Raw genomic sequence first — 20,361 nt, forward strand, 5'->3', positions numbered from 1 at the left:
GTGGTAWATATACGTTTTCTAGCAGTTTCTGAAGCCAATTTGGCTCTAACRTTTGAACCACTTCAGCTATAAGCTATGACCCCCCCGTTCCTGAAAACTAAGAATCTCTGGAGCATGGATGTGYTTGTTGTTGCCTTCTATGAASATGTAGTTRAATAGCCYTGTCATAGCCCGTCTAAGGACAGCCTTTCCACTCCCTATTTAATCTTGCTCTTGTGACTGACTGGGTTCGAACCAGGTCTCCTGCATGTCACAAGACYGTGTTAGCCCACTTAGATGAAGCCCAAAGGGATTCGTTCAGGAAGCGAACGCAAGTCCTCAAGTCTCGGTTACATTTCGCCCCTCTTTTGACCTCATACTCAGAGATCACGGCACCAACGTAAGTGACTGGGTTCGAAATCAGGCCTACTGCACAACAACAACCCTTTCTGTGGCAAACAGAAGCAGAAGGAKCGGTGCACTCCATTTAAGTAGAGTGCAACAGAGGCGGTTTGGTGATCCATCCATGTGAGCAACCTCACAATTACCAGACTGATTCCCGCGTGTAGCGATCCATTCATGTAAGCTCGTGGGATCAGACTGCCCGTGAGGCTATGTAATGAACAACCTTGGCTGAGACATGAAGACGCGTGTTAGTTTGACCGACTGGGTTCACACAGGTCTCCTGTGCACTAGAAAATGCAACTTTCTTATCCCACGAGCATGGTCACAGTATCACCTGTGTTACACTTCACCCTCCTTTGACCTACTTGAAGAGATCCATCCAAGTAACAGGAACAATGGCCAGGCTTTAGCCTAGGCTTTAGCTCAACAGGCTAACACAGTCTCAACCGAGTCAAATGTTCATCTTATAATGACTACCCTTGCTGTAGACTTGAAACCAGGGGCAGACTGGGACCAAAACCTGGCCCTGGCATTTTGAACACACCGGCCCATTCTTTTCCGTGCGGCCCCCATTATTAGCCAAATAACTTTATGCAAAAAACCCATGTTAGACAGGCCCACTGGGCGAAAAAAATGTACCAGTCTATCTGGCATTTGCACGAAATGCCAGATGGCCAGTCTGCCCTGCTTGAAACTAGAGTATGTCTAACACAAACTAACACATGTCAAACTAACACGTCTTCAGGTCTCAGGCAAGGTTCTCAACACATAAGCATGGATCACCAAACCGCGCCAAGTCACCTTGCTGGATTTTGAAGACTTGTATTAGTGTAGCAGATCATTTCAAAGTATCGCCCCTTGCGCAATTTAAAGTAGGCCCTTTTTTTTTTCTTTTTTTTTTTAAATAGCACGATGGGTTGAAATGCTTCAGGAGGGCGGTCACATGTGTTTTTCGGAGGCAGAAGTCCTAAGTTCGAGTCTCCATATGAGCTGAATCAGGGGGAAGCGGTATTCGCTAAGCAGGCAGCGTGACGTCCATTACAATGGTGCCACTGGACTCGGAACCTACAGTTGTGCTGGTTCAACCGCCGGGGTTGCTGTGGAGTGAGTTAAGGAGGTGAATGTAGCAGATAGCGATCTGTGAAACTCACTTATCAGCCTGAAGTGTCGCTCCTTGCACAATTCTCAATAGCGCGGTGGGTTGGAGTGCTTCGGGTGAGCGGTCACGTGTTTGCGAGGCAGAGGTCCTGAGTTTGAGTCTCGGTACGAGCTAAATCAGGGGGAAGGGGTACTCGTTAAGCAAGCATCGTGTCGTCCTTTACATGAACTTACCTTTATAGGCTTTAACTAAGTGGGCTAACTCAGTCTTGTGACACGCAGGAGACCGGGTTCTAACCCAGTCAAAAAGCAATATTAAATAGGGAGTGGAAAGGCTATCCTTAGAAGGGCTATGACAGGGCATTTCAACTATACTGAACAAAACTATACTAACACAAAATGCAATAATTTCAAAGATTTTTACAGTTCATATAAGGTCAATCAGTCAATTGATATAAATTCATTAGGTCCCAATCTATTGATTACACATGACTGGGAATACAGATTAGCATCTGTTGGTACAGATACTTTTTTTTTTAAACGGTACGGGCGTGAATCAGAAAACCTGTGGTCTGTGGACTGTTGTCCCACTCGTCTTCAATGGCTGTGCAAAGTTGCTGGATATTGGCGGGAACTGGAACACGCTGTCGTAGACGTCAATCCAGAGCATCCCAAACGTGCTCAAAGTTAAATAAAGGTTAAATTAAATTTAAAATTAAATTAAAAAATCCCAAACATGCTCAATGGGTGACATGTCTGGTGAGTATGCAGGCCATGGAAGAACTGGGACATGTTTAGCTTCCAGGAATTGTGTACAGATCCTTGCGACATTGGGCCGTGCATTATCATGCTGAAACATGAGGTGATGGCGGCGGATGAATGGCACGACAATGGGCCTCAGGATCTCGCCACGGTATCTCTGTGCATTCAAATTGCCATCGATAAAATGCAATTGTGTTCATTGTTTGTAGCTTATGCCTGCTCATATCATAACCCCACCACCACCATGGGGCACTCTGTTCACAAAATTGACATCAGCAAACCGCTCGTCCACACGACGCCATACACAGTCTGCGGTTGTGAGGCGGTTGGCACTGAAATCGCCTCCAAAAAATACTATCTCTGTGTTACAGATACCAAAGTCAGACACATACGGAAACTAATTAGGTCATGTCGTGTGTGTGTGTGTGTTGTATGGTGTGTGTACGAACATGCGTGGTGTGTGCCTATGCATGCAAACAGAGAGTGAGGAACTACTAGTTCATTATCTCATTGGTAAAGGAAGATTTATCTAGAAAGAGAAGGAGGTGGGTTAGGGGTTAGGGTGCAGAGGAGGGGTGCTGGATGGGGGTTGGGCAGTAGTCAGTACTTAGAGTGCTTAGCCCTCTTATGGGCCCTCTCTAGGGAACGAGATAAGGGATTTGGGGAAGATCCCTGCTGCTTGTTGTTGGGGTGTAAGAGGACTTAGGAAGAATATCCCCTCACCCCTACCCTCCTTCCTGGGGAACCAAATCCCAAAATGTGGGTTGATGGAATTTGAGGGGAGGAAGAGCGCAGGTTTAAAAGGGGGGCGGGACTAAACGACTGACACTTCCCCGTGATTGGAAAAAAATAAATGGGTCAGCGCTGGCTGGGATGACAATGATGATGCATCGTTACTATGGCAACACATGCCCCACCCTGCCCCCCACCTTGCCGCAACTTACTTCCTCTCGCTCCAGCGGAAAACAGCGAGAGAAAAACACTATCGTGTCAGAGAGAGAAGAGAGAGAGAAATGAAGAGAGTGAGACGCAGAGAGAGAAATGAGAGAGTGAGACGCAGAGAGAAACAAAAGAAAGAGAGACCGAGAGAGAAACAGACAGCTAGAGAGAGAGAAAAGAGAGAGGAGAGAGAGAGGAGAGAGAGAGAGAGGAGAGAGAGAGAGAGAGAAAACAAAAAAAGAGAGACCGAGAGAGAAAACAGACAGCTAGAGAGAGAGAAGAGAGAGAAGAGAGAGAGAGAGACGAGAGAGAGAAGAGAAGAGAGAGAGGAGAGAGAGAGAAAGAGAGAGAGAAAGAGAGAGAGAAAGAGAGACAGACTACCGCTCCAGGCATCATTGTTCTGTTTATTTTTACCCTCCACCTGACTAAAGCTAACACCGCTGAGTCTGCCAGGCGCTCTGATACGACCTCACTAAAACCAACACAGTAGTGATGTGCTCACTGCAGGCTGAATGAGATGAACATCGTCAAACTGTCATTGACTTTGCCTGTGTGGAAGCATGACATGCTTGTTTTTAATGGCAGCGAAATATCTTATATGTTATAATTATGTTATACTCTGTACGCTGAAGAAAGCTGAGACTGAAATTATTAAATTATTAAAGAGTACTATCCATTTCAATCACTCGTGAAATATCTAGACAGAGGCCGAGACTTAAGGTCATAACTGGGCAAAAAAAAAACAGAACTCACCTAATCTGCTTGGCATAGTTGAATTCAATCTCCGATCGCTCTTTGACGAATTTGGTGTACCTCTCCACAAACTCGATGCCCGACTGTGTATGCTTCTCCAAGTTATCAAACTGATCCTGTAAACAGAGGAGCGAGAGAGAACAATGCAAGAATGAATATAACATCCCAATACAGTTTTAACGTTTTTGATGCTGCATTCTGAGATTTGGTTGGGGCAGCCATCTTGCCATCAAACCWCACCACAGTAGTTGCCAGGACCAAAAGATGACTACATGACTTTTTCCATGTGTGTTGATAACGTGGCAACAGCTTTGAAATGTCAGGAGGTTTAACAGTTCCAGATAGCCATTATAATGGCTGTACATTGCCTACACAAATKACCCACAGCAACACTGTTTGTGCTAATATTTTCCCTTCTCAAAGGCCAGGGGTTTTACAGTCAACAATTAGACCTACTCTCTCGCGTTGCTGCCGACGCTTAACTTATCATCCAAGTCTATTTGGCACACCTGCCTTCTAATAAGGTAATAGGGTGAAACAGAAAGGGTTGAGGTAATTGAATTTAACAGTGGGTCTAGCCAGCCTTTCTAACTTAGTGTTGTTTGTTTGTTAGTAAAAGTCTTATGGGCCTGGTACTTCTTGGAGCTAGCTGTACCGATTCCAAAGAGACTGTTTTTTACCAGCCAAAGCCACCAATCAGACAAAAACGCTTGACTTACTTTATAGACTGTCTGATATGTGTAATTCATGTATTGGATGCCATTRTGAGGTTTTGGGGTTTCTTCTAAACGGCTAATAGTCTCTAAAATGAGATACTGGCGCCCTGTAGTATTGCTGTACACTACTGGTTACACGCAGAAACACCTCCACTGATGAACTCCTTGACCCCACCATTTACACAAACACATTCAGCCTCCTCTTCACTTCCAAGTCAGAGACTTTCACTGTAGGCTACTTTTAGCCGACAGTGGAATGTATGACTATGGCCAGTGACGGTGTCTTGTGAAAGGCTAACCCCACAATGGCCTTGTAAATGATTCATAGGTTCATTCAGTTATTCAACCTAACCGTACTCATCTGTACCTTGGAGTTGAACAGGAAGCACGAGGTACATGATAGTCACACAAATCCTTTTCACGCATCGTCTCTCCTCTGTCATATAGCCTAAGTATGTGTAGAATAGAGAAAGACTTGATGATGCTGCATAATGTTATTAAAGCTAAATCAGCCAAAATCACCAGGTGGCAGGAAATATATAAATACCATACAAACAGGGTAGCCCCTATACAAGAGGAACATACACACCCCAAAAAATGGGAGTTCCTCAAGAGTCCATTGGAAGGGTGATGGTTCTACGTGGAACCATAATGACTCAAAGAACCATCCTCTTCAATGGTTCTTTGCAGTTCACAAAATGATCCTCCGCTCTTTTAGTGATAATTAAAATGCTGGGGAGGCGGCTCATTCGAATATTTTGGGGCGTGGTTTGCTCATCGTTCTTTTTGTGCAACAGGGAGTGAGAGTGTCTTTCCAGTTCATCTAATGTGATGTGTTATGCCATCACATATTATATATGACTATGGCCAGTGATGGTGTCTTGTGAAAGACTCACGTATGGCCTTGTGTCAATTGAGAACGGTTGACTAAATCAGTCAGTGGTTCTCCATTTTTTCATCATGGGCCCCCAGCTGTTCCAGAGGTAGCTCACTGGATTAGACTTGTCAATTAACACAATAATAACACCTATGGAATTATTATATAGATATATATATATATATATATATATATATATATATATTGTATTTTACCCCCTTTTTCTCCCCAATTTCAGTCTTGTCTCATTGCTGCAACTCCCCAACGGGCTCAAGAGGCAAAGGTTGAGTCATGCGTCCTCAAAACATGACCCGCCAAACCTCACTTCTTCACACCGCCCGCTTAAGCTGGAAGCCAGCTGCACCCATGTGTCGGAGGAAACACTGTTCAACTGATGACCGGCCCGCCACAAGGAGTCGCAAGAGCGCAATGAGCCAAGTAAAGCCCCCCCGGCCAAAACCTCCCCTAACCACGCTGGGCCAATTGTGCGCCGCCCTATGGGACTCCCGATCACGGTTGGTTGTGACAGCCTGGGATCAAACCCGGGTCTGTAGCAGTGACGCATCAATCACACGATGCAGTGCCTTAGAACGCTGCGCCACTCGGGAGGCCCAACACCTATGGATTTTTTTTTTTTTTTTCAAATAAAATAAAAATGACCCCCTTTTCTCCCCAATTTTCGTGGTATCCAATTGCTAGTAATTACTATCTTGTCTCATCGCTACAACTCCCGTACGGGCTCGGGAGAGACGAGTCGAAGCATTGCGTCCTCCGAAACACAACCCAACCAAGCCGCACTGCTTCTTAACACAGCGCGCTTCCAACCCGGAAGCCAGCCGCACCAATGTGTCGGAGGAAACACGTGCACCTGGCTCCCTTGGTTAGCGCGCACTGCGCCCGGCCCGCCACAGGAGTCACTGGTGCGCGATGAGACAAGGATATCCCTACCGCCAAACCCTCCCTACACGGACGACGCTAGGCCAATTGTGCATCGCCCCACGGACCTCCCAGTCGTGGCCGGCTGCGACAGAGCCTGGGCGCGAACCCAGAGTCTCTGGTGGCGCAGCTAGCGCTGCGATGCAGTGCCCTAGACCACTGCGCCACCCGGGAGGCACCTATGGAATTTTAACAATAAAATATGGTGCGGATCCAGGATTAAAAAAAACTGTATGGTTCTTCAAAATGATTTCCAAAGACGCTTTCAGATTCTCCATAAAGGTTCTATAAAGAACACAAAAAAATGGTTCTATATAGCCCCAAAAAGGCTTGTACCCATAGCGGAACCCTTTTTTGGTGCTATATAGAACCTTTAGTACGGACTCAGGAGAGGCAAAGGTCAAGTGCCATGTGTCCTCCAAAACACAACCCAGCTTAACCCAGAAGCACCAATGTGTCAGAGGAAACACCGTACACCCCGCCCACCACAGGAGTCGCTAGAGCGCAATAGGACAAGGACTAACCGGCCAGTCAAACCCTCCCCTAACCCGGAYGACGCTGGGCCAATTGTGCGCCACCCAATGGGTTTCCCGGTCATGGCCACCTGCGACAGAGCCTGGACTCGAACCAGGATCTCTAGTGGCACAGCTAGCACTGCCTTAGACCACTGCGCCACTCGGGAGGCCACTATATAWAACCTTTTTTAATGGCGCTTTATAGAACCTTAGGAAAGGGTTCCTTATAGCACCATTTAGAACCTTATGAGGATGGTTCTTTACTGAACCTTCAAAAAAGGGTTCTACTGTGTCACCAAAAAGGGTTCAACAACAGTTATAAGCCAAATAACCCCTATCTGGTAGTATTTAGATGTTTGAAATGTTTGTGTGTCGCTTACAAAAACATCACTACTGTAGTAGAGGATAACACAYTCCAGCGCACCACAAAACATCACGTAATCATGCTTCTCTACAGCTACCATCCACTTACAGTATTCACAGTAAGAAATTCACCTTGGTATAGCTCCAACAGTCCCCCATCATCTGTAGTCCACCTCAACCAAACAAAATGAAAATGTCTCTCCTTCTCAACCCAACCAAAGCAGAATCCCCCGGTGCAGGATATTCCCCAACTGTCGACCGAGCTACTGTCCCAGTCAGCATGACAGGGTTCTTAGTGGGGGTGTCTTTTGTGGTGCTTTAATCTGTCGTTTTACACAGCCAGCCTGCTACAGTTAGCCTGCTACAGCTAGCCTGCTACAGTTAGCCTGCTACAGTTAGCCTGCTACAGTTAGCCTGCTACAGTTAGCCTGCTACAGTTAGCCTGCTACAGTTAGCTAGCTCATTGACACAGGAAGTGGATGTGGGTTCTGCAGTTTAGTATATGGGTTTGATGCCAAAAAATATATATTTTTGGGGGGACAGTTATTTTTTTCTGTAGGCTATCATTAGTGCTGAGCGAATAGTGCTTTTTTAGGTCGGTTCAGTTTCGGTTAAATTATTAACAAATAATCAAGTTTGGAGTTCAGTCTTCATTATATTTGTAAACGCTATGCATTATGTGGGTTGTAAAATGCTGTAAAAAAATTAAAAAATAAGGAATATAACAATTAATAAAAGTCCCATGATGGTAGTGACTTCTCATTACTGCTTATTTATTCACATTGCTTTACTTTAATAAAATATTTCAGTTGAAGTGTATATTAAAATGTGTTTAATTTGATGACTTTATTGTTTCATTTCAAGTCATCTCATCTCTATAAGAGCTGCTGCCTACGCTGTCTGACTAAATCACTATTTTACTAGTTCTTCAAAGTAAATAAGGAATACTATTATGACTGCTGAATACCAACTATCAATCACTGAGATCATGTATTTCCAGGTAGAGATAGCTCGCGAAACAACTGCTCTCTATCCCTCTCCATCGTRCCGTCTTCTCTCCCTGCCCCACACTAACCTGATGTAGCAGGCATAAAAGAAACACATAGACCAGACAAATAGGCGTGCAATTGATTATGGTCATTGTAGTAAATACCATGTTTTCTGCACTGAACTACATTGAATATTGGCCTGTTGGAAACTACAACTCCCTACTACATCGCACAGTCCGGGCTTGATCTGATTTATCTTTTTTTTTTTTTTACTGCACAATGTGCGCATTGAGSCCAGAAATAAAATGAACAAAATGGAATTCAATTAACCAACATTTTGGTTTATTGCTCAACACTAGCTACCATTGTTATAGCAAGCATGAGGCCAAATGTGTTTTTACATAGGTAGGCGACATGATATCAATGGAAGGGAATGAATAACCGCATAAAAAACCTGTGATCGCAGGCTAGATAGCTACTGCATGTACAGTATGTAGCATAAAACATACTATGATCCCTATCTGAGGAAAACAAGGACAACAGCAGCATATATGTATTCGGGTTGAAGGTTTACACACGAACATCCCTCAGTGGACCCACTCACCTGAAGAGAGTTGTAAAACATTTGGCTATTCTATTGGAATGAAAAGACATGCCCGTGTAGCTTCCTCTCATGTCATATTTTTTTCTTTCTTTTGTCTTTATCCCTCACCCCCCCTCTCTCTCTCACGCACTCTCTGCAGCATGATCTCCTCTTTCTCTCTCTCTCTCTCTCTCCGCCTCTCTCTGCTCCCTTCTTCATCCCTTCATCCCTGAAGCGGTGCGCGCCACTCAGCCTCTGTGCCAAATAGATGCAGCGGATCTCCTCACGGTGTTTGGTTCCTTAAAACACTGGATAGCAGCCGCTCAACAGGGTCTCACCATACGAACACATAATGAGCTTCCTCCGAATGAAAACGGGCTACGATACAGAACTTCTCCACACCCCACTGSATCCAAACACACCACGCACCAACACGCACAAACATCCCCCTCACTCACACACGCATCCCCTCCACAAAAGTAGGAGGACCACTTTTGGAAATGAATGTTTCAAGTTCTACCCTCTGGGATCGAATGCACATCTTGTCAATGTATTATTTGACCCAAAATACGTAGGCTAAGTCACATTACCCTTCTTAGTTGAGGCAGTTGAGGCAGCATGGTATCCTATAGTCGCAGGGGGGGGGGGGGAATCCACCCTTGTCCAACGTCAAAATCCAACCRAGGTCCAACTCTCCTCTGCCCAGAGTGGGAACAGCCAGTCAAAGCCTCACTGTGGTTAGGTTGGAAACGGTATCATTCTCCAGACAATACTGACGGTATCCAGTCCATTGAAAGTACACAGAAAGGGTTACCAAGGAAATCCAGTGACCATTCGAAGGGTCACGCGCACTATTTCTTGACCCTATTCCCACCGAGGAGACCAGAATCTACCCTGGTGGTGTCTGAGAGAACGAGGGTCCCGGAACAAGAGAGAGGGATGCAGTACTGAGACACACACACACACACACTCCTACACGCACTCTGCATCTGCGGCCAGCCGTAGCCTGGGAGCATGCAAGCTAAATACTCCGTCAGGCGTGAGGTGAACTCAGTGGGATGTCAGAGGAGGAATGATTCAGAGAGAGGGGGAAAAAAAAAGAGGATAGAGGGGCGTAAAAGAGGTGGAGAAGAAAGAGAAGGAGGGGTTTAGAGGGAGGGGACTGGAGTGGAGAAAGAGGGAGGGGTTCACTTTGATGACAGATKACCGACATCCCCTCATTCATTACCTGGACAACACAAGGCAGGACTGTGGGGGACACTTCTGGGAAAAGATGTGTCACAATTGTGACACATGTGGTCTGAATACATGACTAAGAGGACACTTTCTACCGTCTAAGAGAGAGGTCAGAAAGACACGYGCGAAAGAGAGAGATCTCAGAAAGAGGAGAGAGAAGAAAGGGAGCGAATGGCTTTCCACTAGAAAGGGAAAAAAACACCTTGGCCAGGCGATTCCTACAGGCGGAAAAAGTGCATATCAGAACAAAATATCAAGGAAAACTACAGAGAGTATAGGAATCTGTGTCAAAGGTGCACTCCAACATCACAGAGAACCATCACTGCAATTCTCTATTGCCTTGACACATCAAAACAACGKGTTTAGACAATCCAGAAGAGGCAGGGGGCAGACAGTCACAGCATTTGTAGTCTCGCTCATCAGAAACTGGGCGCTCGGCTTCACGAGACCCTCCATCTTCATTGTTTCCATCTATTTCTGAAKCTGAAATCTACAGAAATTCCCTGTCAGCATCTGCCTTCGTGTTCAAAACCCCTCGCGCTGTCCCATTGTTTCATTCCCGAGGAAAACATCCTGACTATGGGACGCAGTCCCTCGCTCTCCTCTCACCCCCTCCTCTCATTCTTTCCTCTCACCCCCTCCTATCCCATGGCCCCCTGCTCGTGCCCCACTTCTGTATCAGCTGTAACCTCTGACCTCATTTCCACAGTGGTCTGGGACAGGCACAACCGTTCCTACACTTGTTGTTTCAGGCCTTGTCCGATCCACTATTGTACTGCACATCGGATCGGCCCATTTAATTATATGTAGTCAAATCAACATACCGTRCCGTAGGCTATATCACCCCACTCCTCCATGAGATGTGAGAAGGCTTGAAATGAACAACAAAGGAGGCACTAAGAAGGCTAATGCTACATGTTACAAAAACGCACAAAGATGTGCTTGTTTGTGGTAAAGTAGCTTAGCAAAGGATTTTTTGAAGGCCTATGCCTACCTATACATCTCTATACTATTATATGGCTCTGTGTAGGTAGGCCTATGTACGGTCATGCCTATTGACAAGCAATCTGATTTTATATTTAATCCCATAGCTTGGTTTGGTCATCTCTCCAGGGCTGCTATTAAAACATACATGATTTAACTTCTGAGTGCTCCTCAGCCTGACCTCTGTGCTACCTTTCTGTGTCACTCCTGGTATTATCCATGCTGATCTCTCTCTCTCTCTGCTACCCTTCTGTGTCACTCCTGGTATTATCCAGGCTGATCTCTCTCTCTCCTCTGCTACCCTTCTGTTCACTCCTGGTATATCCAGGCTGATTCTCTCTCTCTCTGCTACCCTTCTGTGTCACTCCTGGTATTATCCAGCTGATCTCTCTCTCTCTCTGCTACCCTTCTGTGTCACTCCTGGTATTATCCAGGCTGATCTCTCTCTCTCCTGCTACCCTTCTGTGTCACTCCTGGTATTATCCAGGCTGATCTCTCTCTCTCTCTGCTACCCTTCTGTGTCACTCCTGGTATTATCCAGGCTGATCTCTCTCTCTCTGCTACCCTTCTGTGTCACTCCTGGTATTATCCAGGCTGATCTCTCTCTCTGCTACCCTTCTGTGTCACTCCTGGTATTATCCAGGCTGATCTCTCTCTCTCTGCACCCTTCTGTGTCACTCCTGGTATTATCCAGGCTGATCTCTCTCTCTCTCTGCTACCCTTCTGTGTCACTCCTGGTATTATCCAGGCTGATCTCTCTCTCTCTCTCTGCCTACCCTTCTGTGTCACTCCTGGTATTATCCAGGCTGTCTCTCTCTCTCTCTTACCCTTCTGTGTCACTCCTGGTATTATCCAGGCTGATTCTCTCTCTCTCTCTCTGCTACCCTTCTGTGTCACTCCTGGTATTATCCAGGCTGATCTCTCTCTCTCTCTCTGCTACCCTTCTGTGTCACTCCTGGTATTACCAGGCTGATCTCTCTCTCTTCTCTGCTCCCTTCTGTTGTCACTCCTGGTATTATCCAGGCTGACTCTCTCTCTCTCTCTCTGCTACCCTTCTGTGTCACTCTGGTATTATCCAGGCTGTCTCTCTCTCTCTGCTACCCTTCTGTGTCACTCCTGGTATTATCCAGGCTGATCTCTCTCTCTCTCTCTCTCTCTGCTACCCTTCTGTATCACTCTTGGTATTATTCCCAGGCTGTCTCTCTCTCTCTCTGCTACCTTCTGTATCACTCTTGGTATTATCCAGGCTGATCTCTGTCTGTCTGTCTGTCTGTCTGTCTTCTGTCCTCTTCTTCTCTCTCTCTCGCTCACAATACTGTATCACTCCTGGTATTATCCACGCTGCTCTGCCTTTTATATCAGACAGAGTGTGGACAGCAGCCAGCTTCCATAACATACATTAGCTATCCACCACTAGACTGCTGCTGCTGTGCATGAGAATGGACTTTCTGGCTGCATCCCAAACCACTATTCGTCTTGTTCCTCCTCTCTCTCTCTCTCTCTTCCTTCTTCTCCTCCTCTTCCTTCTCCTCTCTCCTTAGCCCCTTACTGTAATCTAACATGGAATGRAAGGTAAAATATAACTTCTGTTGGCACTGACAAATAATGCAATGACTTTGCATAAAGCCCCCAAGGCAACAACCTGGCTAGTTTCTACACTTGTTTTTCAACCACAGAGGGTGGTAGAGGGTAACAATGCCCCCATTATGCTGGCCCCTGAAGGTGGCCAGCAACATTTAGATAGGGTCTGCAAATCATTGACTACTGCCAAGTATTTTGGAAAGCTCTCTCTCTCTCTCCCCCTCTCTCCCTCCCTTGACATCTCAACTCTCCAGAGAGACTGCTGTTGTTGCTTCTGTTTAATCTCTGTTCAGAACAGAACGCCAAAGAGCCGCAATCTCCCAGAGACAAGACGTGTATAATAACGGCCCTGTAAGCTCCGACATAGGAGGATTCACCACGACAGGCCTTGGAAGAAGAAAGACAACAACTTYGGATGAACCGTTTGACACGGCGCCCTCTCTTTTTGACGGCAGAGAGGACACGAGGAAAGATAAGGAAATCGTCCATCCAGAACCTTCCAAAAGAGGGAGCGCAAACTAAATGAAGCCAGATCTARAGAAACCTCCTCTATAAGCTTTTTAGATTGCGATTCCGATTATTTTATTGGCACCTAACTCCMGGTTGGTGGTTTGCTGTTTTCCCTTTCATACCAATGAAAGACTGTAGTAGACCAGGCAGACTCACAAACCCTGCTGATCATTACAGGCTAGGACTAGTCTGTCTCATACCTTACCATACGTTACAATCCAAATGTTGTAGCCTGCCCATCCACAACCAACTACCTCCAACCCTTCTTTACAGGTCAGTGTTTTCAATAAATGGAAAGCTGTGCCCAGTGGGAAGAGGCATTCAATAGGCCATTAGAGAGAGGGGCGGGGTCAGTGTTTAAGGTTGAACAGGGCAGCTGAAATAAGGGAACGCTATCTAATAGCCTGTTAAGTAGTTGTCCAAGTGAGCAAGAGTCATGGACCTACATGTTTCTGTGGGTCACAAAATCTTAAGGAAACATGCGCGCGCGCACACACACACACACACACACACACACACACACACACACACACACACACACACACACACACAAAGCAGGTGCTAAAGATAGGCCTACACATAGTTAGCTTATTATCGCATAGTCACAGAAATGTCATAAATGGGAGTGAGTCTACAAAACACTGTGCTTTCAAACACATCATCTGCACTCTGGAGTCAAAATCTAGCCTCTATAAAACTGTTATTCACATGTATCAAGTTATTTGTGTTTTTTCCTATGGTGTAGGCTGTAGGGCCTCCCGAGTGGCCCAGCGGTCGAAGGCACTGCATCGCAGGTGACTACCTCATGAAGCTGGTTGAGAGAATGCCAAGAGTGTGCAAAGCTGTCATCAAGGCAAAGGGTGGCTACTTTGAAGAATCTCAAATATCAAATATATTATGATTTGTTTAACACTTTTTTTGTGTTAAACAAAAAATTGATTGAGCAGGTGTGTCCAAACTTTTGACTGGTACTGNTGTTTTTTCCTATGGTGTAGGCTGTAGGGCCTCCCGAGTGGCCCAGCGGTCGAAGGCACTGCATCGCAGGTGACTACCTCATGAAGCTGGTGGAGAGAATGCCAAGAGTGTGCAAAGCTGTCATCAAGGCAAAGGGTGGCTACTTTGAAGAATCTCAAATATAAAATATATTATGATTTGTTTAACTTAGTTGTTATTTCTTAGTTTTGATGTCTTCACTATTATTCTACAATGTAGAAAATAGTCAAAATAAAGAAAAACCCTTGAATGAGCAGGTGTGTCCAAACTTTTGACTGGTACTGTGTGTGTGTGTATATATATATATATAGGCCGTCATTGTAAATAAGAATTTGTTCTTAACTGACTTACATAGTTAAATAAAAAAAATATGAATACCACCAGTAATAATGTATTTTTATTTTATTTAACTCGGCAAGTCAGTTAATTAAGAACAAATTCTTATTTTACAATTTACAATGAAGGCCTACACCGGCCAAACCCGGACAACGCTGGGCCAATTATGCACCAACCTATGGGACTCCCAATCACGGCAAGTTGTGATACAGCCTGGAATCAAACCAGRGTGTCTGTAGTGACGCCTCTAGCACTGAGATGCAGTGCCTCAGACCGCTACGCCACTCGGGAGCCCAGATAATATCATGCAGACAGAAAACATTAGCATCCAGAAGTAGCATCGTCTCCCACTGTTCCTCCAGAAATAAGAGTCATACCACAGGACACACGTGGAGAGAGAGAGGGGGACACCAGATGTCCCAACAGAGGTGACACAGAGAGACAGAGGGGACAGATGTTCTGCTGGGCGGATAGACAGGAGGACAATGGGACTATAACTAACGAGGGCTTAAAAGTCATTGTCTCGGTCAGAGATCCTTCACATCATAATAGAATAAAATAGAAGTATGTAGTAGAATAGAAGTGTGGACCAGATGTTATGAGTAGGGCTAAGAGGAGACTTTCCTGACCGTATGACCTGACAAGGAAAAATGTATTGGCTATAGGCCTAACTACAGCCCAGAGGTTTTCCTGGTCAGTTCACATGGTCAGAGACAAACTCCCGGCCCTTGTTACGAGGAATAAGTAATTCCACTGAAAAGTATCACAAAGTATTAAGATTAGGCTGATTAGGGTGATTTGGTTTCTTCTAAATAATAGACCAGGATAATAATCAGGAATTCGATCCTGATCTTAGCATCTTGACGAAAGCTCCCCAGGTCTTYGTTGCTGAGATACTGAACTACTGGACCTATGCACCAAGTCATATGATGTAGCCTAAAGTCCTTAGGACTTGTGGTCCTTACAACTCATTATCTAAACTAAACATACAGCGCAAACGGTGAGCGCCACAGGCCAGTATACCAGTGTCAGTTTCATCGCTGTTTTGCTAACAGGGACAAAGTACTTTCCTAATACGGCATTATCTTTGATCTCTTATAGCCTAAATGTCATATCTATTTCACAAGAGTGGGAGGTGAAAGGGGTGGGGGGGTTAGGTCTTTTTAAGAATATCTCTCAACGAGAAACTCTGATGAACAATAAATCCCTGATCGGTTGGTTGTGTAAAAGCCCCCCCCCCCCCAATCGGTCATTAGCTCGTTGTGATGAATACCCCATTGCTGCTAACAAGTCTACATGCACCGACAGAAGTTCTGGTCCTTGCCTGTCTAATAAACTACAGCAGTATAGAGGGAAATGTCTGATTGCTCAGTAGTTTTCCTATTCTAAACAACCAACAAATGTCACGTCATGACATATAACACTCTCTCTCTCTCTAACACAAAGGCACAGTAGGGCAGAGAGGAGAGTTGTACTTGCAAAATAGTTGTTTTGTTTCCTCCCTGCCCTATCAATGCATTCGGCTACTCCAGCGTGTCTCACAAGTATTGGGCGTCCGACCACCAGGGCAAATATTTAGTGGGAGATGCCGACCTGGGTCCCGAGCACACAGAGGCTTTGTCCAGTGGACTGGGTAGGAATAATAATCTCCACTGGAGGACTCAGTAACCCCTAGGCGGAGGGGGACACACACACACACACACACAAAGGGACACAAACACCACACACACACACACACACACAGGGCTCCACTGGACAGTGAGTATCACCACAAACATTTGCCTTGCTGAACTAAAAAGGCACAAAAGCACTTTAAGTGCCCCCTTCAACCCCATCGCCCCCCGCCCTACTCCCCCTAAACAATGACTTCACACAAGACTGTAATCATTAACCTAGACTGAACCTCTCCCTTCCTTCCCTTCTCTTGATGTGGCCGTTTCAGCCTGTTCTGAACCACAAGCAATGACTCCTCATCACCCTGACTAAAACCATCTCTGATCTTCCCCATGCATTATAAAAAAGCCTATATGGCGATTAGAATGTAAGTTCGCCCTTAATACTTAGCCTCCTATAAGCATACTTTTGTTTCAGCTGTCGGAGACTTTTACTCCAGCCAGTTGAGCTGTTGATAAAGTATTYAAAGCGGTCCTCTAAAAATATGTACACACACACACACACACATCCTTTTTTTTGGCATAAACGCAGCTGGCTGAGTGTGCTGACATCAGCATGTGTGTTAGCGCTGTTGTTTGCATGCCGTGCACATATTTATAGAAACATGACCATGGCTAGTCATGGTGTGTCTGTCCACACGTGCGGGCTTGCTTTGCATGTGTACTTCCGTGTGTGTATACKCAACAGAGTGGGTCCTGTAAAAGGCTACGCTTTTCCCCATTTCTCATAGAGATTATACTGTCAAAATCACACCACTGTTTAGTCAGTCAAACCCTTCACCAATGTTGGTTCGGGTTGAGTCTGAGCTGTGCATCACCTCACTGGCCTCTTCGCCAATCTCCTCTCTCTAGTGGAGAAACAGGAAGTTGCTACTGTTCTGCTGTTAGCAGGGCTCTAAAGKGAGGCCATTGTGGTCGCATATTCTCCGAAATATTTAGCTGTGCTACTTGGAATTTTATTTTGGGAGCACCAATACGACTAGGAGGGGGGAAAAAATCACCAGGAATAAACAATAATAATTGTTATGATCAGGCTTTGCTGTACCGCTKCCTCCGAGTGCCATACCCCGCGGGCACCTATATCAAGTGCACCTATAGGCCTAAGGCTCGTCAATCAGATGGCTTAGATTACAGTGTCTGCAGCTTCCTCGAGTGGACAGCAAAATTGATACTGTGAGAGTTCCAAATGTCTAAAAGAGAGACTGTCAACGAACACAGCAAAGAGMTGCTGTTTTTAATGAGCGAGTTCATGTTTACATTCWGCTCTGTCAAACCTTTTTATTCAACACTTTTATAAGCCAGAAAATGAGCTTCTCCCATCGTCCACTTCAACCAGCACTGCAGCTGCAACGAATGAGTGTATCAAAAGGCTCGCATTGTTATTATTAGTGGAAATACTTCACTTTCTCTGGYCATAGGAGTAACACGAATTTGTGGATGAGGCCAAAATAATGCAGCGTGACTCGAGTTTCGCCATCAGCTGGAAGACGGTGTTCCCTCTTTGGTCATGGTCAGTCTCAGCGGGCGGTGAGAGAGCAGAGGGCTGCTCCCTCCCTCCCTCCCTCCCTCCCGCTGAAACTGATCATCAGATGCAGGCAGCGTCAGTAAATTGAAATTTAAAAAAAGTTTATGCCCACTCAGCTGTGCCTCACAAGCAATGCAACAACTGATCTATTACCGGTGTGATCATAAACCTTTTGAAATATCCTTTGGAAATGGTCTGAGAAGAACAACACCAGCAAGGCAATTCAAGCAGAGTCAATATGCACGAACCTCACTGCTACAGACTCTTTTGAATAGGTTATTGTTGCATGGGCTTAAGATGTTTAAGTAATTTTTTTAATTAATCTGATCAGTAGATCTCAGCTTGCAGGTATTTGTATCAACATTTTATCTTTTTATAATAAACTAAAAACTAGATTTCACCTCCTTCCTATAGGCTATAGTAATCAACTAAAATTCCAGACTTTGAACAAGCTACAGTCATGACATTTTGTACATACAGTATTTGCATCTCCTCTTAAGCAACACGTTCCCCATAAGGACTAGGGCTGAAAGTCCTTTAGGCGCCCTTTGGCAAACTCCAAGCGGACCTTTCACTGAGGAGTGGCTTCCGTCTGGCTTGGTTTTTGCTCTGACATGCACTGTCAACTGTGGGACCTTATATAGACAGATGTGTGCCTTTCCAAATCATGTCCAATCGACTGAATTTACCACAGGTGGACTCCAATCAAGTTGTAGAAACATCTCGAGGATGATCAATGGAAACAGGATGCATCTGAGCTCAATTTCGAATCTCATAGCAAAGGGTACTTTGAGGTATTTCTGTTTTATATTTTTTATACATTTTCTAAAAACTTGTTTACACTTTGTCATTATGGGGTATTGTGTGTAGATTGATGAGGAAAACAAACTATTGCATCAATTTTAGAATAAGGCTGTAACGTAACACAATGTGGAAAGAGTCAAGGGGTCTGAATACTTTCTGAATATACTGTATATGCTTTATAATGCTTTTGAATGACACTTCCGGTGTTGGTGGGAAATACCGGGTTTCCCGAGAGAACAGTGATTTATTCTTGGGATGGAACATTTGTAAAATACTGGAAAAACATTCAACCCTCATAAGGACCTATAAGCTCGGCGCATTACATTTCCTGCATTTTTTCTGTTCCCCACCAAACTTTGAACRAGCATATCTCCTGTCCYTTTTGAGCTACAGTCATGACATTTTGTACAGTGCCTTGCAAAAGTATTCATCCCCCTTCGTGTTTTTCATATTTTGTTGCATTACAACCTGTAATTTAAATGGATTTATATTTGGATTTCATGTAATRGACATACACAAAATAGTCCAAATTAGTGAAGTGAAATGAAAAAAAGAAAGAACTATAAGTGGTCCATGCATATGTATTCACCCCCTTTGATATRAAGCCCCTAAATAAGATCTGGTGCAACCAATTACCTTCAGAAGTCACATAATTAGTTAGATTGCACACTGGTGGACTTTATTTAAGTGTCACGTGATCTCAGTATATATACAGCTGTTCTTTAAGGCACCAGGGTCTGCAACACCACTAAGCAAGGGGCACCACCAAGCTAGCGGCACCATGAAGACCAAGGAGCTCTCCAAACAGGTCGGGACAAAGATGTGGAGAAGTACAGATCAGGGTTGGGTTATAAAAAATATTAAATCCATTATAAATCTTTTTTAAGAATATGGCACCACAACAAACCTGCCAAGAGAGGGCCGCCCACCAAAACTCACAGACCAGGCAAGTAGGGCATTAACCAGAGAGGCAACAAAGAGACCAATGATAACCCTGAAGGAGCTGCAAAGCTCCACAGCAGAGATTGGAGTATCTGTCCATAGGACCACTTTAAGCTGTACACTCCACAGAGCTGACCTTTACGGAAGAGTGGCCAGAAAAAAAAGAAAAAAATAAGCAAACACGTTTGGTGTTCGCCAAAAGGCATGTGGAAGACTCCCAAAACATATGGAAGAAGGTACTCTGGTCAGATGAGACTAATATGTATATTTTTGGCCATCAAGGAAAAGGCTATGTCTGTTGCAAACCCAACACCTCTAATCACCCCGAGAACACCATCCCCAGAGTAAAGCACGGGGGTAGCAGCATCATGCTATGGGGTTGTTTTTCATCGGCAGGGACTGGGAAACTGGTCAGAATAGAAGGATTGATGGATGGCGCTGAATACAGGGAAATTCTTGAGGGAAACCTGTTTCAGTCTTCCAGAGATTTGAGACTGGGAGGGAGGTTCACCTTCCAACAGGACAATGACCCTAAGCATACTGCTAAAGCAACACTCGAGTGGTTTAAGGGGAAACACTTAAATGTCTTGGAATGGCCTAGTCAAAGCCCAGACCTCAATCCAATTGAGAATCTGTGGTATGACTTAAAGATTGCTGTACACCAGCGGAACCGATCCAACTTGAAGGAGCTGGAGCAGTTTTGCCTTGAAGAATGGGCAAAAATCCCAGTGGCTAGATGTGCCAAGCTTAAAGAGACATACCCCAAGAGACTTGCAGCTGTAACTGCTGCAAAAGGTGTCTCTACAAAGTGTTGACCTTGGGGGGGTGAATAGTTATGCACGCTCATGTTTTCAGTTTTTTT

General features: G+C 45.0%; 1 protein-coding gene across 1 annotated transcript in view; it reads right to left on the reverse strand.

The window, feature by feature from the left end:
* Positions 1 to 20,361, reverse strand: part of fnbp1b (formin binding protein 1b) — a 91,986-nt gene that overhangs the window by 56,453 nt on the left and 15,172 nt on the right. Inside the window, 1 exon segment of the mRNA XM_070443742.1 lies at positions 3,937 to 4,052. Within this exon segment, the coding sequence (XP_070299843.1) occupies positions 3,937 to 4,052 (116 nt within the window).

This window comes from Salvelinus sp. IW2-2015, linkage group LG5 (assembly GCF_002910315.2).
Source record: "Salvelinus sp. IW2-2015 linkage group LG5, ASM291031v2, whole genome shotgun sequence".
NCBI lineage: Eukaryota > Metazoa > Chordata > Actinopteri > Salmoniformes > Salmonidae > Salvelinus > Salvelinus sp. IW2-2015.